A 23,495-nucleotide genomic window follows, 5' to 3' on the forward strand; every position below is an offset into this window, starting at 1 on the left:
AGGTGGTTTTCCATCTGCCTCAGTGAATGGAGGCTGGTTCCACGTATTCCACCTCAGTTACACTATGTTGGCAGTTGTTGCACAAACGCTGTCTCTACATACGCGTACACCATCATTACTCTACCGCACACCACACAAACATTGGGGTTACACTCATCTGGAATGAGACATTCCCAGGGGGGGGCCACTGGGGGCCAAATCGCACAATAACTTGGGTTCGGTGTGGGGGGGCAATGGGGTGAGTGGATTGCTGTATCCTGTTGTTGGGTTGTGAACCACTGAGGGCTACGGCGGGGATTAAGCCTCTCTGTCGTTTCTAGGTCCCTGGTTCAATACAATAGAATACAACAGATTATGGCAGGCAAAATTAATCCAGTATTTCAACCTGCAGAGGCTATAATTGAATCAACTTAGGAAGATACCTAACAGTTGTAGTGGACTTGGAGCAGCAGCTTCATGTGCCTACCTCAGCCAATCACGTAATGAGATTTTGTAAACATCTCTATGGCAGTGCCTAAGTGTTGCTGCAGTACCATAGAAGACTTGTTTTTGCCTGCAGCCATTTGTGCTTTGTAATTGAAGTTAAGCAACAGCACTGCTAGTTGTCAAGGATTGTGGTGTGCCGACTTGACTATAGGTGAAAAGTTCTTAGACTGGCCATGAAAGAAGGTGTTCTCTTAGTTGGCCAGAATTTTTCCAGTTTGTTGTTTTCATCATGACTCGATGTGGCTGCAAAATATCCACCTAAAGCTTATCATAATTTTTCCGATATCTTGTGTTTCACTCACATATTTATTTGGTTGTGGGAGTAAGTGGAAATCAGTGTGTGATGATGGTGGTGACTGGATCGAATGTTACAACAATTAATACATAAAATATGTTTTTCATTGCCGAATCACCTTATGAGGGTAGTGCATTGCTTGATAAAATATATCTTGCTGTTTTGCAATCTAGACCTTTTCCCACATATTGCAGATAGTAATTCTACTGTCCAGTTTCTGTAGTAAGTGAAAGAGCAGCCAATGGCCTTGCCTTGTTGAATACACCAGTTCTCATCAGATCACCAAAGTTAAGCAACATTTGGGGGGGGGGGGGCAGTACTTTGATAGGTAGTATCACGAACTGTTGACTACTTTCCCTTTTTTAGGAGAGGAGAGCTGATAGCGTAATGTACCTGATCCCCAGACTTTGCGGTGTGTCCTGGATTAAATTCCAAACCTCTCTGCAGGATCTCATGGATTGAGGGCATGTGACACTGCCGATACAGATGTTAAGCTTGGTGGCCTCCTTGGTACTATTCAGGAGTAGGCTATGTGCTGGCACTGGGTTTCACTTTCTCTCTTTGTACAGTGCAAAATTGACACCGTACTACAGAGATACACTTAGTAATCGTCGACATGTAGCAGATACACTTAAATGGTGTGTGTGAGAGGGATGGAAGAAAAGCTTTTCTAATTAACGTGGCAGAATCTGCCCCTCAGAGTCTTCCAGTCAACCATGTGTCACAACTTTTTTTGTGTGTGAGAATGTCATGGAGATGCTCACCATAAACCAATGGGAGACATTAAAAAGCATTATCATGCATCGTGGACTGTTAAAACTTTTAGTGTGTATGTTCCAAAAATAACTGGGCTACATGTTTCTTCCTCCATGTTTTGTGAAGTGGCCATGCTAGGATAAATTGGAGAAATTCAAGCTTGTATAAAGTCTTTACTGGCAGTTGTTGCACACCATTGTAAAATGTAACAGGGAATAGAGAGTATTACCAGAAATATCTTCAGCCACACATTGTAATGGGGCTTGCGGACTACACATGTAAATAACACTGTTCGTGACATTTTCAGTAGAACTACCAACTTAGACTTAACGGCTTGGATTTCTCTTTCATGCGTGGCATATGCCATTTACAGAAACAAATCAGATCAAAACTAAGTTGCATTCTTTCTAAAGTGGAAACATTTATAAGAATTTCATTTTTGTTATTTGTTAGCATCCATAGTGCACAAAGCTCTCGCTTAGTTTATTTGTCATGTAAAATGTTCTGAACTCTTTCTTATTACATGCTGATAGCATTAAACTATTACACGCACAAGTTGTTCAATTCCATAATGTGCACAGTATGAATATGCTCATTTGTGGTTTTAGTTTTGGTACATCCATGTAAGTTGTCTTGAGAAGCATGTTTGTAATAAACTGTACAGAATGCAAAATATACTGACACTCGCTCCTCTAGTTTGAGCCGTCTGAACAAATCACAAATGTTAATTGTCTTTTACAGCCAAACACACTTAACAACAAAGTTACTAAGTAGTGGATGTGATAACCTCTCAAAATGTTCAAATGTGTGTGAAATCCTATGGGACTTATCTGCTAAGATCATCAGTCCCTAAGCTTATACACTACTAAACCTAAATTATCCTAAGGACACACACAGAAACACACACACACACGCGCGCGCGCGCATGCGCGCCGGAAGGAGGACTCGAACCTCTGCCGGGACCAGCCGCACAGTCCACGACTGCAGCGCCTTAGACTGCTCGGCCAATCCCGCGGCAATGACCTCTCAATTTCAAAGCATATCAGTGACAGTGAGTAATTTGTTCGATAACATCAGATAGAATCATTTAATTTTCATGCAATAATAGCAACTATTATGATGGTAAGGAGCTGTTGAATATGTACATTGGCCTACAATACCAGAAAATGAGAAAGGTAAGATATATTACAGGTTGTTAGTCATGAAATCCTCAGTAACTAATTTCTTGTTTAGAAATACTCTAGTACTAGTGTGGTATCATACATTCTGTGCACAAAGAATATTTTCCGCAGTCACTAGTTTCGATTCAGTCTCTGTACATGATTATGTGCTTCTGTTCTTCTTTCTCTTGGCAGCTGAAAATCCTGGGGTCTGCTCCACATGAACATAGTTTCTGCCTCTGACATTCTTGTGCATAATGTTAGCTCATTACTTGCTTAATATTTGTTGCTTGTTCTTAATACCCATAATGCACCTGGCATTGGTAAAATCGTAGTTATATGTGCTCCAGCAAGAAAATAAATATTAATGAGAGGCATGTACATCAGCAGAATGATAGTATTTGTTGATGTGTCATTTGGTGCACTGCCTCTTATCCCCCCACCCCCTGCCTCTGTCCCATGCTTATCACTCTTAGAAGTGGATGCTACTTATAGTACAGCTACATGTGTCTGTAATTTGTGGAACATAGGAAAGGCAGCTAGCAAATGAATAATATTATAAATACTGATAGAAAATTAATTTGCACGTTTAGATCTGTCAGAAATATTGAACAACCAGAAAAGTGAATAGACTGGCTGAGTCACTGTAAAGATGGTTACAAAATTGTTTATATTATCATATCATTATAAAAGATTTTATTTGACAAAGAAGGTGCTCTGTTACCAGTTCCTTGATTTTTAAAAATAAGCATTTTTTTAAAAGAACATTTAATTGTAGTGAGTGACATACTGGTTACAACAGTAGTTGCTTGCAAGGATGTTCTTGTAGCATTTCATCTGCTGCCATAGTAGGTTTTGAAGTGCTGTTTTTCACATTTATTTCTTGGGGTGCAAGAGTACTTGATTAACTACATTGGTTCACGTCATGATTGTGCAGTGATACTTGGTCTTTTGGTCTTGGAGTATTTTAGTTGGTGGTAGTTTCTCAACTCAAGGGTCACAAACATTAGAAAAAGTTAATATAAACATGTGCAAAACTTGTGGATTAAAGGTACTTTAACATGGTGTGTCACTGCCAAGTAACACTGCATGATGAAACTTGGGACCATATACAGAAAGAACTGCTACAGTATAGTACAGAAGATAACTGAAAGAAATACCCAGTGAGGTGAAAAGAAATGACACCTTTATTAAAAGGCAATAATTACACTGAATTAAATGATGAAGGGTAACTGGAATGTTCTGCCAGTGAAAATATTCGTGCAGCATAATGAAGCAAACACACAATTTTATGCAAAATCCACTATAACGATGCTTGAAGTGTCAAGGTTTGATATTCTGGGTGAGTTGCCCAACAAATTGAAGAAGACCACCCACGGAAAAGCAGAAGCATTGATTCATCGACAGCCACACGGAAAATGAAAAAAACTTGCTAGCCTTTGGAGTAATCCTGTTTCGTGGTAGAAAAACACACACACACACACACACACACACACACACACACACACAGCCATGTACACGTATGCCCTTGACTGGATTAACAGTGCTAGTACTGCATTTCGGCAAGTGGATTGGGTTGCGCTGGAGGTTGAGTCGGGTGAGGTAGGTAGAGGGGGGGGGGAGGGGGGAGGCAGGAAGAGGAGTTGGAGGCTAGCATCTTAGAGGGAGGCAGTCAGTTTGCCAGACAGGAATGCTTGAGGGAGGGATGGAAGGTATTGGGGCTAGGCATGTCACACACAGTTGGTGCTGTTAGGGAGTGGCACATGCTGAAGGTGATATGAGGACACGAATTGGGGAGGGGTGGCAGGACGGAGGAAGGAGAAACTGTTGGATGGAGGATGTGGAGACAGTGGGTTCCTGGAGATTGAGGCCAGGGCAATCACAGGACAGGAGGATGTGTTGCAATGATAACACCTATTTGTATAGTTCAGAGAAGTTGGTGGTGGAGGGGAGGATCCAGGCGGCCGGGTTGTGAAGCAGGTGTGTTGCGCTCAGCTGCATGTTGTGACACCTGCCACTGGATGGTGGCAACTCTTTGGTGGCAGCCATTCATCCTGGTGGACAGACGGCTGGTAGTCACACTGACATATAAAAACTGTACAGTGTTTGCAAGCAGATATGACATGGCTTCTACAGGTGCCCTGCCCTCTGATGGGTTAGGATATACCTTTGGCAGGACGACTAGAAATTGCAGGGTCGGTGGATTGGGCAAGTCTTATGCCAAAGCCTACCAGAGATATGATCCCTGTGGAAAGGGGCTGTGAATGGGACTGGCAGAGGGTTGGACTAGGATGTTGTGTCATTTGGGTGGGTGACAGAACACCACTTTAGGACGCGTGGCAAGGCTCTTGGGTAGGATGTCCCTAATTTCATGGCATTATATTAGGAGGAATAGGGGTATGTGAGGATAAACAGCATACTGGGCAAGGTAGTTCATGACACTGCAGGTAAGTCGTCCACCAGTGGCTAAGCTGTAGGGAGTGCTTTCCTTATGTGAGATGGATGGCAGCTGTTGAAATACAAGTGCTGTTGGTAGATTTAATGTGGACAGAGGTGTGGATTGAGCCATCAGAGGTGGAGGTCAACACCCAGAAATGTGGCACATTGGGTTGAGGAGAACCAGGTGAAGTGGATAGGAGAGAAGGTGCTGAAGTTGTGAAGGAATGAGTACAGGATCTTGGCCAAGTCTACATCATGAAGATATCAACAATAAACTTGAGCCAGAATAGTGCTTGGGAGGCAAGGAAGGTTTTCTCTAGATCGCCCTTAAAACGAATTGGCATAGGAGTGTGCCACGTGGGTGCACCACAGATTCCTTTGTAAGCATTCCCTCTACTCACCCCACCACATAACCTTCACCATAAACCAGTCCGTCTGTCAAAACGGAGCACTGGCATTGTTTTTCCAGCCAGTACCATGGAGGGGCATGGGTGTATGTACGCAAGCCTGTGGGTTTTCCGTGTGTATTTAATCTAGAAAAAAGTTCCTCGGAATGCTACTTAAGTCTTCTTTCTTTTTGTGTGTGCTTATTGATGACTCAGCACTTCCATTTTTTGGTGAGCAGTTTCCTTTAATCCTTCTTTAGAGCAAAGCTCACACAACTTTAAACAACCAACAGCATATTTTTCTTTGAAAGGTAAGTACACATCTTCCTGATGTCTTTTTGTCTTCTAAACTGTTTTGACATTTTCTGAATAGACAGACTGTAGCAGAAATTCAACTTACATCACCATCATAGTAGAAAATCTGAACATGTTTTATCACATCCTAGCTATTCTGTATTCCACTTATGGCTTTATTTTGACAAAATATCGTGACCATGTATTTAGTAGTGTTAAAAATGTTTGGATTTTTTCATTACTTTCTCTTAAACTCAACTTATGCTAAATTTCTCTGAATTTTTTGCATTAAACTATTAACACTCTGTGCGCTCAGCACTGCCATGTACTTAAGACATTTTCCACTGTAACATGTACCACTTCTGATACAGGTAGCTGAAATTTTAATGATAAGCAATGAGACCTGGGTCAAATGTATTCTAGAGGGTGGTGGAGTCGGACACAAACTGAGAGGTATGAAGTATTTTTAATATTGTGGAAGACGGACGGTGACTTGTAAGTAGTACTAAAAAAGTTTCAGTTCTGGCCCTGTTAAGAACCTGCATAATACAGACTTGTAAATCATTCTCTCGAAAGAAGGACACCTGACTACACTATATTGTTTCATTTCCCTATGAGTGGGGGAGGGGTGGGGGGTGTTGGCAGTTTGCCCCAATTTCGTGATTTCCTGTCAGAGGGGTCACAGTTTGCAGTGATTGATGGAAACTCAAATAAAACAGAAGTGATTTCTGGTGTTCTCTTAGCTGTATGGGGTAGCCTTGCGGTCTGAGGCACCTTGTCATGTTTCGCGTGGTTCCCTCCCTGTCGGAGGTTCGAATCCTTCCTTGGGCATGGGTGTGTGTGTGTCATCCTTAGCGTAAGTTAGATAAATTAGTGTGTAAGTCTAGGGACCGATGACCTCAGCAGTTTGGTCCCATAGAAGCTTACTACAAATTTCCAAGTTTCTGGTGTTCTCTAAGGCAGTGTTATAGGGCCTCTGTTGTTCCTTATCTATATAAACGATTTAGGAGGCAATCTGAGCAGTGATCTTAGGTTATTTGCAGGTGATGTCATTTATCATATAGTAAAGTTATCAGAAGTTCAAAACAAATTGCAAAATGATTTAGAAAAGATATCTGTATGTTGTGAAAATTGGCAGTTGTCCCTTAATGATGAAAAGTGTGAGGTCATCTACATGAGTGCTAAAAGGAATCCATTAAACTTTGGTTACACGATAAATCAGTCAAATCTAAACAAATATCTAGTAATTACAATTATGAACAACTTAAATTGGAAAGAACACAGAAAATGTTGTGGAGAAGGCAGACCTAAGACTGCATTTTATTGGCAGAACACTTGGAAGATGCAACTGATCTACTAAAGAGACTGCCTACACAACACTTGTCTGACCCATTTTGGAGTACTGCTGCAGGGCATGGGATCCTTACCGGGAAGGGTTAACAGAGTACTTCGAGAAAGTTCAGAGAAGAGCAGCATGTTTCGTATTGTCAAGAAATAGGGGAGAGAGTGTCACTGACATGATACAGGAATTGGGGTGGGCATCATCAAAACAAAAGCATTTTTCTTTGCGGCGGAATCTTCTCACAAAATTTCAATCGCCCACTTTCTCCTCCGACTACAAAATTTTTTGTTGAGGCCAACCTACATAGAAAGAAACGATCATTACAATAAAATAAGGGAAATTAGAGCTCGCACACAAAGATACAGGTGTTTATTTTTTCCGCGCTCTTCAAGATTGGAATAATAGAGAATTGTTGTGAAGGTGCTTCAATGAACCTTCTGCCAGGCATTTAAATGTGTTTTGCAGAGTTGACGTAGATGTAGAACTTCACATTCATCCACTGCTGAAAGCTATATAATGTAGGAGGTAAAACTGACTTACAGCATATTATACAAAACTTAATACCTGGGAAAAGTGCAATACATTTATGCTTCCTTGCTGTGGTTAGATTAAAGAAACAACTTTCAAGCATTTACCAGTCTTTTTCACCATACTTTTTAAAAGGGTCGCAGCAATTTCTGTGTCTACAAATGTTACACTGTCAATATTTTTAAGCTACTTCATATCTTCATTACTTGAGTATTAGCTCGATTCAGACTTATCGTGTTTATTAAATCAATCTCTTTCCTACTATTAATAGTTTTTGGCACAAAACCTATAAAACATTTTTTCATGATGATTTCTGAATGAAGTGTGTGTGTGTGTTTGTTTTGCAGAAAAGAAATGGATGATTGAAGTTTGTACTGACACTAATAGTCTAATTAGCCAAGTATGTATTATAAAAAGTCTGCAAGGGGAGACAAGAAAGAGTTAGTGACAGATTTTTTCATTGTTTAGCCATTTGAAGCAAGAATCATTACAGCTTTATAGAAATAGTACAAGATCCAGCAAGAAAGAAAAAAAAAACACCCTCCAGTTTCTTTTTAATATTGAAAGTATGTTAATGGGTATTATGTGAAGCAAAAATTATGATGGTGAAATTTCATTAAAGATTTGTAAAAATTTCTATGCATGATTACCCCTTTTTAATAATTTTATACTGTAGTTGATTCTTTTATCTTTACCATGAAACCAAATTAAATAATACTGATTAATAAATTAAAAAGTTACAGCGGTTACAAATTAAAAGCCATCTTGTTACTCGATGTCACTTTGTGAAAATTACCCACATTTCAAATTGGCTTAACTATCCCCCATCAAAAAAAGTTGGAAAATTATTTTAACCATATTTCATTTTGTACTTTCTTACACCAAATTTTCACAAACACCTGGGCGATTTCACATGAAACAGGCCCAACTACAAAAGGCAGGACATGGATCTTAATAGGATGTGTGATCACCATAGATGGACATGTTCTGCAACATCCTCCATCCTGTCGTCAGTGGATGTGCTGTAACAGATATCTTTGACACATCCCACATGTGCTCAATAAAGTTGGGGAAACGTGCAGTGCAGTCACTGTAAATCCTCTCATTCCAAGGGCTCCTCCACCAGCGCTATTCGATGTGGTTGCATAGTGTCAAACCATAAAAATGAAGTCAGGGCTGAATGCACCCCAGAAAAGAGATGCATAGGAAAGGAGTACGGTGTCACAATAACAATGTCTGGTAAGTGTACCATGTTCAAATATTTGGAGGTCATTGAGCCCTTGCAACAACTTCCCACACCTGTACCACTAAAATGATCATGTTAGAAAGTGCTGGGTGCACCCCCCACCCCCATGGTGAGAGGTAGGAACATTTGGTGCTTATGGTGTTATGTTATGGAGAGGCATAATGTTGCATGGATAGACTGACCTCCAAATCTTTGAACTCTGTACTCTCACTTTCAACATTATGTCAATGTACTAGTTCCCCATGTGCGTCTTTCCAAGGGTGCATTTGACCAGACTTTTTTTGTGGATATTGTTGCCGACCATGAACATCGCACGTGAAGCAACTCTTGGAACAAGAGGATACTCGGCAAATGGACTGGCTCACCCATTGCCCCCCAACATACATCCCATTCAACATGAGTTGGATTTGTTGGGGATACACATTGCGGCACATCCATACGCACCAACGACCACCCCGTAGTTGTCAGCAGGCTGGGGAAGAAATGGAATGCCACTCCACAAAAAATCCTTACCAAGCTTGTAGTCAGCATGGGGGCACACTGCACAGCAGGCATTGCCATCCCCCGTGATCACACGCCCTGTTGAGAATCATATCCCTCCTTTCGTAATGTCCACAGGACCATCATAAATTGGGGTGACTGGAGTGTAATTATTGTCTTTGAACAAAAGTGTCATTTCTGTGTGTGTGTTATTTCTTTCACTTACCTTCTGTACCACACTAGTTATTCTTCCTATGTATGGTCGAAGTATCATTGAGGTATGTTATTTTTGCAGTGACATATCATACCTAAGTTACTTTCATCCTTAAGTTTTGCACACCAGTGTATAAATGCCAAGAAGTCTCTTTTTAATCCATATCCACATTTTGTTAACAATAGCCTGTCCTGTTATTGTGATGTAGATTCTTATAAATTCCGTGCAGATGTCATGGTACTGTTTCTTGGTGTAAATTTAAAACGGTTTCACCTTTCTTTAATGGTAACAAACTTACTTGCAGCATTTTTAGTATAAACAAATAAAAGTGGATCATTTGGTAGCTATAGGGTATGTTCAGAAAAATCCATCACCACAGGCTAGGATTTGAAAATGGGTGATTTTACTCTCTGTCATTGTGGCAGAGAGACTTTGTGAAAATTGCAATGATTGTGTGATGCTGTGGGAATTTGATTTTCTGCCCATCCTTCCCTTTAGAGCACTGCGTATAATTTGTGGAATAGCTAAAAATCACAATGCAAGATATGGATGATTTATTATGATGGGTATTATTGCCCTTGACATTTTTAAGAGAAATGGGGGGGGGGGGGAGAACATTGATAATTTTGCGTTGTTCACATAATACAGCTGTCACTACATCCCCCCCCCCCCCAACACACACACACACACACACACACACACACACACACACACACACACACACACACAATATGTTTAAACAGTGCCAAAAACCCACATTTCATTTTCTGTCAAGCTGCATGCTAGGAAGTCTGATATCAGTTGCAATGAAGTCCATACATATTTCAATCTCTATATCTCCTTTCAAATTCCAGTAACAATTTCCCAAGCAATGTTGCCAGCTGCATCAACTTCACAGCACTGTAATGAGTATTGTACAACCATATGTTCTTGAGAATTTTTTGATTTTATTTCACTTTTCAAATAATGGACCTCTGTAACCTTCTTACAAAAACACCACCCATGCCTTTAATGTCCTAAACACAATGGACCTCACGGGTGCCACAGACACATGGCATTCTGACTGAGGCACTGCTGTAATTGCTGGCAGTCATGTGACAATCAACATGGTAAGTCTCAAGATGGGCAGCCTGTAATAATCCTCAAAAACAAATCATGCGTAACTAGCCTGTAACCCAAGATTTACATTTCGATAGAAACTCTGCAAATGATCTGTGGAGTATGGAATGAACTCTGGGAATAATTACACAGTTTCTTTTAAATAGCAATAACTGTCTTTAAACAAAGAGAAACTAGTATGTTCAGTTCTGTATGATCATGGCTGTAATTGAAGTCAAATGCTATATAGCATTGGATAATGCTGGGTGAGAAATAAACAATTCAAAGAATGAAGACACCTGTAACTGTAAGTGGGTTTGTTGAACAGATGGGCACAAGTGCCAGAACATTTAAGAATGTTCCTCAGGGCACATGCAGTCCTTACAGGCAGTGCCATTGTGTGTTACTTATCAAGAAACAAAATACACCTGATGTTCATTACACCATTGCCAGTTGTGGAGAGCATGATTTTTAAGCCTTTTTGAGTTTACCACATTTTGCAACACCTTTTGTAGTATCATCCATAAGCAAGGCAGGAAGCAGATAGCGTCAGCAATATGAAGTGCCTATAGTCACATTCTTAATTGAACAGGCATAGTAACATGATCTTCATGATATATAGGTTATGACACTACTTCAAGCATATAAGAACCATAGACTTTTCAGTAGTAGTTACCAAGCATCACTCTTTGGTTAACTAGTTCTGTCATGCTTGTCACTTAACTCCAATGACATTAACCAGCCTCCTTTGCTATTTGTCGAGATTTCAAAGGCATTCTCAACCCTATAAAAATTATAGGTAGTTTATATAATAATCCAGTTTCTTCTGATCATCTCAGAACCATTAGTCATTTCTTTGAAATGACTGTAGTACAGCAAGGTGCACTTGCAGAAGCAGGTGACCTTCATCTCGATGCTAATGCAGTTTTCTGAGTACAGTTGCTGTAGAAAGCCAGCTGATACCTTCCAACTGCAAGGCATCTGTAATGATCAGGCTCTTGGTCACTCTTCAACACACTGTTGCAACTGAAAAATTTAGGAGCTGAATGTTATGTGTAAACTTATGGTGACAAATTACGCTGATTGCAAAGCTCATGACAACTTTTTGTCTCTCATATTCTTAGAACCAAATTCACCAACAATACAGGCACACTTCAAACACAAACAAAACAAACTTGTACCATGCACATGCTTTAAGTAAAAAACTCTACCATTCAGAAAACTACTATTCCAAATGCTAATGTCAATTCCTCCTAGGTAACAGATTGATTACAGATTAAGAAGGCAGCAGCTTCTCTGCTGTGCAATATTATCCAGAAAGTGTCTCCATTCAATTAGCTTTCTTATTTACAGCTAGGATTACAAATGCAGAGGGCATTAACCTTTCAGAATCACAAATGCTTGCGAATTTTGCCAGAATAACAATAAATTCCAACATGATATTGGAAGAGCTTCTTAAAAGATAATCTTTATTTCCAATGTGGAAGATGTCATGCAACTTACGCTGCAAACACAATGAGACATTAAAATATTAACAATTCTATTGTACATAAAAAGAAACAACTCTTTCTTGTCATCTTCACTAGCAGATACAAACTGAACACTTTCTAGATTCAGTAGATGTAACAGTAGGTATGAAAGAGGAATGCTTGTACTATACATTGTACACATGACATGTAAAATAACTTGTTAAGCTCATTATTGCCTTGATTACTGAGGGCAAATATTTTATAAAAATTAATCTTTATTACAAGTCCTTGAGCTAATCATTTACAGCTGAAATGCCACTGTGACAAACAAATGATACAAATAAAAAGTAATAGTCATAATTTCACTGACTGCAGTCACAATGGCCATATAACCACAAATTCAGCACTGTGCCAGAATAAAACTCAATTTCTCTCAAATAGAAAAATCTGAAGCAATGAAGGATAGCACCAATACACTAACTGCCTTTGGCCTTGGGTGGTGGCCTGTAGACACCCACAACTACCGCATGGTCCCGTTCATAAGGTTCCAATGTTATCTGTTCTTGAGGTTTTAACTTATCCGCTTGCAGTTTCTTCACTTCTGCAGCAAATACTGCTTCTGGTTGCGCTGTTGAATCAATGCAACTTGCCTGGAAACAATATTGACCGGCAAATAGTATTTTTAAAGTACACTTTCTGTATTATACTTTTAAAATATCTCTGGAAATATATGACAATTTGGAACTTAAACATCTGCATTGTAACTGTTTCTAACACTTTTTTTTATCACGTTAATGATCAATACATTAAAGGCAGTTAAAAAACTAGCTAAACATACTTGAAAGAGCACAATATCGATTAATTACAGTAATTACTTTAAGATTCCTTTTTGATGTTAGCATAAACGGATATATTTTGTCCTGTGTTATTGTTAAAAGCCTATTATTGATATGGGTCAGGCAATGTTGAAAGAATGAGGGAACAAAATAGCCTACTTTAATTTCTGTTTACATGTAAGAGTAATGGTTGTAACCCTATACAGTGAGCATGCATAATTAAACCGCCTGCCTCCATGTCCACTCTAAGGCTGTCACAATGGTGCAGCAAGTGCTGCACCGTGTGCAAACAATTGTACACAAGCGAGCACACTCGGCCCTCGGACACTCTAATGTTCCACGATTTCTAAATACTTCAGTTAGAGTGTGCCTCAATGTAACTCTCGATTTCGTGTGTTGTACTTACTACTACATCATTCAGAGTGTCTGTATTTTCCTTTATGGGGAAATGAATTAAAAGTTGGTTGGTGGGAATTCTAATATTGTGTTTGTGTAATACTACAATATTTCTGGCGACTAGTGTGGTTTGCTACTCAGCATGTTTCGTTTAGGGTTCACTATGGCCAAAATGCTTCTTCAGTCTCTTGTTGAACAGCAGCGGGCTCTTACCAATCAGCAACAGGATCTCTCCGTGGTACTACATAATTTGTCAGCTTTCCTGATGCGCCAGGATTCATCACCTTTGACTCAACCCCCACTGTTTCTTCCATATGATGATACTGCAGATGACTGGGACACATACAAAAAACGCCTTTGTCAATATTTCCAAGCTTTTGATGTGGCTAACCCCAATGTGTGTAAGGGTTTCTTTCTGTCATGGATTTTTCCTTGTGTTTACCAACTTGTGCGTCGGCCATCTCATTTGTAAGAACCTGCCAATCTCTCATTTTATGTGTCGGTTGCTCTCTAATCATAACTGCAAATGTACTCACGTTATTGCTACTCACGTCGAGTTCTACCATTGTCAAAAGCAGCCGCAACAGTTGTACAGAGTTTGGCAACACAACTTCTTTGGCATAGCTGTCATTGGCAGTTTGTTACTGAAGGGTCAGTGGAACGCATATGCTGACTCAATGGTTCGTGATGTTATAATACGCTTGGCCCCTGATAGAGAAGTTTGTGAATGCGCTTTACAATGTGAAAATCCCTCTCTCACACAAGTTTTGAATATTACCCTGTCTTTTGAGGTATTTAGGTAAGCAGGAAATCAGATATAAGCTTGACATGAAGTAGCCAGCATTGCTTCTCCCCCTCAGCCACCACTGGTTAGCTCATGAGGGGGAAGATGACATCACAGTTGTGCAGCCACGGTCTCCACATCGCATGGGGCAGTGCCATGCAGAACAGCAACAGCAGTGTCACAAGCGCGTGACTGCGTGTGAGATCGCTCTCTAAGTTTTCATCTATTTTTAGGTTTCAGATATATATTTTAACTGTTTTTGTGATAATATTTACTATATAAGTGACTTATTAGTGGTTTCTTCATTCACCTCTGCATTTCTTGTGTTGTGGCCTGATATTTGTGAGTGTTTCGTATCGAGCAACTTAACCTCTTACCCGTGTTTACATTCCGCGCTGACCAGTTGCAGCTGTAGCGGCGCATCGAAAGCTAAGTACTAATTAATTGTTTGTGTATAGTAGTTTATTTAGGAACTTTAGTAGTCTTCAACCGGTGTTCTTGGTGTTTTCCGGTGAAATAACTTCAGAAGAAATTTTTGCGAACTGCTTTCAGTTTCGTTACTGTCATTAGACGTTTGATTTTCTTTCTGTGTTAGTATTTTGTTATATTCTCATTTGTTGTTGATTAATACTGTCAATAATAGTAGTTACTTCCCTTGTAGAGCAAGTTTGTCATTATTGTAGTCAGTTTTTAACATCTTCTTATTGTAGTAGCGGAGCTTAGATAAAGTTGTTTTCTTGTTTCAATAATTGTAAAATTTTACCATGAGTGAGAAGTGTGGGCTTTGCCGTAGGTTCGTGAGTAGTGGATTGCGGTGTGAGACTTGTTCGAAGTATTTTCACTGGGGGGAATGCAGTGGGGAAGCCAGTGGGCATTCTGGTGAGATCCTCTCCTGGAACTGCAGGTTATGTAGCAAGAGTAAGTTGATAGAGGAGCAGGAGCGTAAGATCTGTGCCCTTCAGGTGCAGTTGAAAAACGCACAGGAGGAGCTAGATAGGATGAGGAGGGAGAAGGGGGTTGGGGAATGGGAGCTGGCTGTTGGCAAGAGATCTGCTAGGATAAGGAGATTTTCAGATAGTTTTACTATTGGTGTTTGTAATAGATATGACCAACTGTCAGAGTCTAGTGGAGAGGAATCTCTAGTAGCTGTAGATGTAGGAAGTATGCAGCAGACCTCAGCAGTTACGGTGGCTAGGACAGTTGCAAAGTCTAAGAGAAAGAAGAAGGTTCTGCTGTTAGGTAGTTCTCATGGTAGGGGTGTAGGCCAGCAGTTGCAGGAAGTTTGGGGAGTGAGTACCAGGTCACCAGCATTGTGAAGCCTAATGCAGGATTGGCTCAGGTGACTTTTAACATAGGGGGGTTATGTAGGGATTTTACTAAAGAGGATCAGGTAGTGATTGTGGGTGGGGCTGGTAATAGTATTGATAGGGATGGGGAGTATGACATAGATGGTGACCTGGAAAAGATAGCCACTCAGACTGGCAACACGAATGTGCATTTCGTGGAACTGTTTCAGCGTCACGATCGGCCTCATCTTGATACAGCCGTCAGGCGTAATAACATGAGACTTGGGGGTGCGCTGATGACGGAAGGCATGAGTCACATTTCAGTGGTGTCGGTGGAGTCTATCAGTAGGACGGGTTTCACTAGACATGGCCTGCACCTCAACAGGTATGGGAAGGGGAGGTTGGCAAAACTTATAGGTGACAGCATAGGTGGGGGTGGTGGGATCACTCATGGGAAAATTCCGGTAGTTGTGGGTGTTAGAGCTGTACCTTTTTTAGATTGAAGTCAGCTGATAGGTATTCCTGCTTAAGGGAAGTCTCTCTAACAAAGAAACCACTCTCTACAAAGCTTGGGTATCCGATTAATGAGGGAATTAGTATATTTCATCAAAATATACAAGGTATTAGAGATAAAGTTAGTGAACTGCTTATAGATGTTGACTCTGAAATTATTGGTATATCTGAACACTTCTTAAATAAGGAGATAATTCAGAGGCTTCCTTTACCAGGATACAGGTTGGCTGGCAGCTTTTCTAGGAGCTCTTTGCGGTGTGGGGGAGTAGCCATGTATGTGAAAAACGGTATCCCATTTGAGTCAATTGATGTTTCAAAGTACTGCACTGAAAAGGTGTTTGAATGTTGTGCAGGTGTGGTTAAATTTAGTGGAGCTAAACTTGTTACTGTTGTTATTTATAGATCCCCAGACTCCGATTTCACAACATTTTTGCTAAAGCTAGAGGAGGTTCTTGGTTCACTTTATAGGAAATACAAAAAGTTAGTTATATGTGGTGACTTCAATATTAATTGTATAAGTGATTGTGCAAGGAAAAGGATGCTGGTAGACCTCCTTAATTCATATAATCTTATGCAAACCGTATTCTTTCCAACGAGAGTGCAAGGGAACAGTAGAACAACCATAGACAATATTTTTGTTCATTCGTCATTATTAGAAGGGCATTCTGTTAGCAAAAAGGTGAATGGCCTTTCAGATCATGATGCACAAATTTTAAGTCTAAAAGTTTTTTGTGCTGCAACACATGTTAAATATAGTTACCAACGTTTTAGGAAAGCTGATCCAGTTGCTGTACAGACTTTTGTAAACCTTATCAAGGAACAAGAGTGGCAAGATGTTTATAGTGCTGATACAGTAGACGATAAATATAATGCTTTCCTCAAGACTTTTCTCGTGCTCTTTGAAAGTTGCTTTCCGTTAGAACGTTCAAAACAGGGTACTAGCACAAACAGGCAGCCTGGGTGGCTGACTAAAGGGATAAGAATATCCTGTAGAACAAAGTGGCAATTATATCAAAACGTTAGAATCAGTCAAAATCTAAATGCAGCAGCCCATTACAAACAGTATTGTAAGGTGCTTAAAAAAGTTATTAGGAAGGCAAAAAGTATGTGGTATGCAGATAGAATAGCTAAGTCTCAGGATAAAATTAAAACCATATGGTCAGTCGTAAAGGAAGTGGCTGGTCTGCAGAGACAGGTCGAGAATATAGAATCAGTGCGTAGTGGGGATGTCCGTGTTACTGATAAGTCGCATATATGTACAGTACTTAATAATCACTTTCTGAATATAGCAGGTGAACTAAATAGAAACCTAGTCCCAACAGGGAATCATATAGCGCTCTTAGAAAAAAGTGTTCCGAGACTGTTACCTGAAATGCTCCTCCATGATACTGACAAGAGGGAGATTGAGTTAATAATTAAATCACTAAAGACCAAGAACTCTCATGGATATGACGGGGTATCTAGCAGAATACTGAAGTATTGTTCCACGTATGTTAGCTCAGTACTTAGCCATATCTGTAACTTTTCCTTTAGGAGTGGTCGGTTTCCTGACAGATTAAAGTACTCGGTAGTGAAGCCACTTTATAAAAAGGGAGACAGGGATAATGTTGACAATTATAGACCTATTTCTATGCCATCAGTGTTTGCTAAAGTTATTGAGAGGGTTGTATATACAAGGTTACTGCAGCATTTAAATTCACATAATTTGCTGTCAAATGTACAGTTTGGTTTTAGAAACGGTTTAACAACTGAAAATGCTATATTCTCTTTTCTCTGTGAGGTTTTGGACGGATTAAATAAAAGGTTGCGAACGTTAGGTGTTTTCTTTGATTTAACGAAGGCTTTTGACTGTGTTGACCACAAAATATTACTGCAGAAGTTGGAACATTATGGAGTAAGGGGAGTAGCTTACAATTGGTTCGCCTCCTACTTTAAGAACAGAAAGCAGAAGGTAATCCTCCGCAATATTGAGAGTGGTAATGATGTTCAGTCCCAATGGGGCACTGTTAAATGGGGCGTTCCCCAAGGGTCGGTGCTGGGGCCACTGCTGTTCCTTATTTATGTAAATGATATGCCTTCTAGTATTACAGGTGATTCAAAAATATTTCTGTTTGCTGATGACACCACCTTGGTAGTGAAGGATCTTGTGTGTAATATTGAAACATTATCAAATAATGTAGTTCATGATATAAGTTCGTGGCTTGTGGAAAATAATTTGATGCTAAATCACAGTAAGACTCAGTTTTTACAGTTTCTAACCCACAATTCAACAAGAACTGACATTTTAATCAGACAGGATGGGCATGTTATAAGCGAGACGGAACAGTTCAAGTTCCTAGGTGTACAGATAGATAGTAAGCTGTTGTGGAAAGCCCATGTTCAGGATCTTGTTCAGAAACTAAATGCCGCTTTATTTACCATTAGAACAGTATCTGAAATAAGTGACATTTCAACACGAAAAGTAGTATACTTCGCATATTTTCATACGCTTATGTCATATGGTATTATTTTTTGGGGTAATTCTTCTGATTCAAAAAGGGTATTTTTGGCTCAAAAACGGGCTGTTCGAGCTATGTATGGTGTAAGTTCGAAAACCTCTTGTCGACCCCTATTCAATAGTCTGGGAATTTTGACATTGCCCTCACAGTATGTATTTTCTTTAATGTCGTTTGTTGTTAGCAATATTAGCTTATTCCCAAGAGTTAGCAGCTTTCACTCAGTTAATACTCGGCAGAAATCAAATCTGCATGTGGAATGCACTTCCTTGACTCTTGTGCAGAAAGGAGTGCAGTATTCTGCTGCATCCATTTTCAATAAGCTACCACAAGAACTCAAAAATCTTAGCAGTAGCCCAAACACTTTTAAGTCTAAACTGAAGAGTTTCCTCATGGTTCACTCCTTCTATTCTGTCGAGGAGCTCCTGGAAGAGATACAAAATTAAGCAAATTCCAGTGTACATTTTTGATTTTCTTTATTTAAACTAACGACTTGTCGCCTGAATATGTTTCTTATATTTCATTTTATCTGTTTCTACAATCGTGTTATAATTTCATGTATTGACTCGTTCCATGACCATGGAGACTTCTCCTAAATGTGGTCCCACGGAACAATAAATAAATAAATAAAATAAATAAAATAAAACAGCGACCATGTGTTCCTCTCCCATTGTGCCCTTATTGCCTTGTTCAACATGAGTGGGCAATGTGTGCGTGTAAAAAAAAAAAAAAAAAAAAAAAATTATTAAAGGATCATATTGTGTTTGTGAGGCAACTCTCAACCTCCATCAGACATGAACATTGTTTCCCAAGTGATGACAGACCCACACATATTGAAATAGGTTTTATGGAAAGATGTTAAAAATCGAATTACACAAGGATGCGGCAATGACTTTGTTAAGTTCTCAAACCTATGTGGGTCTTGTATCGCTACCACTGTCCCGTCTATTGTTGGTTGATAAGTTACGACAAACAGCATATACCCATATTGGGATAGTTTTCTACTCCTATAGTGTATAAAGTAGTCATTTGGCCTTTGACCTTTCTAGGGATGCCATCACTGAAAACTTGCTTTGGGTTGGATGCCTTCAAAAAGTTTGGAATTTTTATTTCTGATGAAGTGCATCTGGTATTGGATCGAGTTCCATACGAGCACCTGGACATGCTCTATTTGGAATTTTCCTCTCTGTTTTCTCAATATTTAGGGTGTGCTACCCATTTCAAGGCTCCTATCACAATGAAACTAAAGGTGCACACGTGTTTTACTTTTTTTGCCTACCCAATCCTCATTGCTTTATGGAGCAAGCCAAAGTGGAACTCTTATCGATTTACGTCCTTGGGTGTTGTCATGCCTGTTTCATCTAGTGAATGTCTGCTCAATTGGTAACTGTTGCAAAACCTAATGGCAACCTAGAACTCTGTGGTGATTTTAAAAAGTCTGTAAATTCACTGTGTATTACCGATTCCTATCCCTTATCTCATCACGATGAACACTTAGTTTGGCTTTCTGGGCCAAAGTTTTTCTGAAATAGACTTGTCCGAAGCCTACTTGCAACTGCATCTGGATGATGAGTCCAAACATATCCTCATACTGAATCTCCCCTTAGGGCTATACCAATAGCAGCACCTGCCATTCTTTGTAGCTAGTGCCCCTGCTATTTTCAATGATTTCTGGAGCAACTCTGGCCCCTATGTAAGAGGGCATTAACTACTGTCGGGGTGCACTAACTATCTGGATGTGCTCTCCAGTTCCTAAATGGCTGAGCAGTGGCAGAACCTTTGGGCCTTATTCATGGTTTTTCAGGCACCTGAGTTGAAATGTAATTAGGACAAATTGCAAATTTTTCAGCCGTCTATCTCAGTTGCGTAGTCTCATATGCTGGCATCAGGCAGTTATGCCAGCATGTCTAAGCCATTACAGCTTTGCCGCATATTATCAATGTCAAACAATTGCAAGCCTTTCTCAGAAACTACGGTAGCTCAGCCCCTTCATGCTATCTTATTTAAACGTGTTCCTTTCCAAAGGTCATCCACCTGCAAGTGTGCTTTTGCACTTTTGAAACTAAAATTACACTTCATTCCTTGCTTGGTTACATCCCAACCAGGCCAACATCTTGTTTTGGCCACAGATGCCTCCCATTATGGCCTTGGAGGTGTTCTTGCACACAAACATGTGGACAGTTCTGAACACCCTATTATTGAGTATGCTTCCAAAACCCTGAATCAGGCGTAACACCACTACTCCCAGATAGAAAAAGAAGCCCTTGCTATTGTGTACGCACTCTCAAAAAATTTTAGTGTTTTTGCCTATGGTTCTGAATTTCAGTTGATTACTGATCATAAACCTTTGATTTCTCTTTTCCATTCTTCAATGGTCCTTCCAGATGAAGCCGCCCACCCCTGAAATGCTGGGCTCTGTTTTAGTTGCGCTGTAACTACTAGATTCACATTCACTTTCACTCCACCGCACAACACACTAATGTGGATGCTCTTTCTCAGTTGCCAAATGGCCCCGATTCAGCATTTGAGCAGGATGAACTGTTGCGTTTCCATTTACTTGTAGAAGCCCAAAACACTGGATGATTTACCCATTAACAGTTCCCAGATTTCGGTGGCTGTTGTTGCTGATCCTGTCTTACGCCCGATTGTTCAATTTGTCCACCACAGCTGGCTGGATAAACTACCGGGCCAAGGTTCAGATCCTTTGTATAGTTATTATTCTCCTCATCACTGCCTCTCAGTTCTGGATGGCGTGTTACTGTTGGCTACTGAAGAGTCGGCGGCCATTTTGTGATCCTATATGCCTTGTGGCGAGACATCATGTGCCTCCTCCACCAGGACCATCGGGGTGTTTCTCGTACCAAATTGCAGGCCTGCTGCCACGTGTCATTGCAGAGTATTGACAATGAGATCATGCACGTTGTGTCAGCATGCCCACAGTACTCCACCTATCAGACGGCACTGCGGGCCTTTCTTTCCCTGTGGCCCATCTCCGAGTGTCCTTGGGAGCATATTCAAGCTGATATTGTGGGTCCCTTACTTAACTCCTTTTTGCATGTTGCTGCTGATACTTTCTCAGAATTTCCTTATATGGTATGTTGTCCATCCATGTCCCCAAGGATGCCCTCACAAAGATTTTTTTCCTTGGAAGGATTACTACATATGCTTGTGATGGAAAATGGCCCACAATTTGTGTCTTGGGACTTTTGAGGATTTTTGTACAAAGAGTGGCATTTGGTATGTTACAGCCCCTCCATTTTACACTCAAGCAAATGGTGACCAGAGTGGCTGAACTGTACTTTCAAAACTCAGATGAAAAAATACACCCATGTTCAGAAAAAACAGAACATCTCTAATGACAAGAGATAGAACGTTCATATTCACAAGACATTTACATATATATGTTCTGCAAAAATGATTAGTATTTGAACCACATTGGCCTGCAGGTTCAAGATCAACATCGATATCGCGGTTGTCACTATAAACCAAAGGTAACGGATCATTGTGACTTTGGCGGAAGTGCAGGATACCCCGCAGATGTACGTGCAAACTGTACTGTCAAATCAAAGAGTTTGAAAGAAGATGCATTATTGGCCTGATGTAACGTGGTGCACCCATTCAGGAAATTGCTGCATGTGTGGGACGAAGTGTTTCAGCAGTGCAACAGGTGTGTGCAGAATGCCTTAGCACATGACAAGGTGGGTCAGGTCGCACCAACCTGACCATCCCCCAAGAAGGCTGATACTTCGTGCTAATGGCAATGCAGGACAGATCTGTGTCCTCGTTGGCTCTGGCGCAACAGTGGAACAGCTTAACGCACTACACACTATCAGGGGCAATTGAACATACTACTGTACATGTCCTGTGAATATGAATGTCCTATCTCCAGTTGTTCAAGATGTTTTTCGTACATCATGCAATCTTTTCCCCAGAAAGCCCTCGATACATTCTTGAGCTCCTATACATTCATTCCAGTTGGTGAGTGTAGCCCAGCAGGGCTGCTTCACGGCTGCCAGCGCATACGCTGCTTATCTGCTCCAACTGATGCTGGCCACCTGCTGGCACAAGCCTCACAGTGGTTCTCTCCGGGCTACACTACGTGGGCCTGCTGGTTTGGCCAGCACTGTAAATGGATACTGGCAGTTGTCCATCACTGCTGAAGCTGCTGCCTCTGAGTTGTGTGCATCTCCAATAGTTTGGTGTCCCGACACTACAACCAGCTCCAGCCACGTGTGACAAACTATGCGCTGGAGACTCTGTGGCTGCCTCACCATCCTTGCTGCAGCTCATGCCCCTTTGGCCCCTGCATCATCTTTGTTCTGGGTGCCACTGCCACCAGGCAGAGGGGTTAGCACTGGGCCACGTCCATCTATGCGGTCCCTGTCGCCGTCGTTGCCTTTGTCTTTTGTGCCGTCTCAATTGCCGAGTGCCTGCCTGGATGTGGTACCTCCTTTACCATTTTTCCCTTAAGGTCTCTCGCTGGGGAGTCAGCACCACAAGTACATCATTTCAGAGTGTATTCTCCTGTGACACCTGCTCCAGCAGTCGTCCACTCTCAATCCAATGAAGATACACGTCTTCACTTTGATTATCTTCCACCAATGGGAAGGAGAACCTATAAATAGCGTGCTCCTCCACGGCTGGCCAAAAGAAGCCACCTCACAATTGCATAGATGGTGCAGCAAGCACTGCACCCTGTGCAAACAGGTGTACATAAGGTGGCGTGCCAGGCCGTTGGCCGCTCTAAGGTTTTGTGACTTTGGAATACTTCAAAGTTAGACTGTGCCTTAATATAACCCTTGATTTCGTGTGTTGTACTTATTACTACATCATTCAGTGTTTGTGTATTTTCCTTTATGTGGAAGCAAATTAAAAGTTGGTTGGTGGACATTCTAATATCGTGTTTGTGCAATGTTACAATATTAATAATAAATATTCATCCATACATAATAGTACTTCTACCGTCTAGCGGAGAAAGAGAAAATTATTAAC

General features: G+C 40.7%; 1 protein-coding gene across 1 annotated transcript in view; it reads right to left on the minus strand.

Moving 5' to 3' along the window:
• Positions 1-12,166: 12,166 nt before the first annotated feature.
• LOC126458083 (rRNA 2'-O-methyltransferase fibrillarin) overlaps positions 12,167-23,495 on the minus strand; it is a 35,680-nt gene continuing 24,351 nt past the window's right edge. Inside the window, exon 6 of the mRNA XM_050094899.1 lies at positions 12,167-12,843. Within this exon, the coding sequence (XP_049950856.1) occupies positions 12,670-12,843 (174 nt within the window). The 3' untranslated portion in view covers positions 12,167-12,669. The remainder of the gene's footprint in view (positions 12,844-23,495) is intronic.

Source organism: Schistocerca serialis, chromosome 2 (genome assembly GCF_023864345.2).
Source record: "Schistocerca serialis cubense isolate TAMUIC-IGC-003099 chromosome 2, iqSchSeri2.2, whole genome shotgun sequence".
In the NCBI taxonomy this organism is placed as follows: domain Eukaryota; kingdom Metazoa; phylum Arthropoda; class Insecta; order Orthoptera; family Acrididae; genus Schistocerca; species Schistocerca serialis.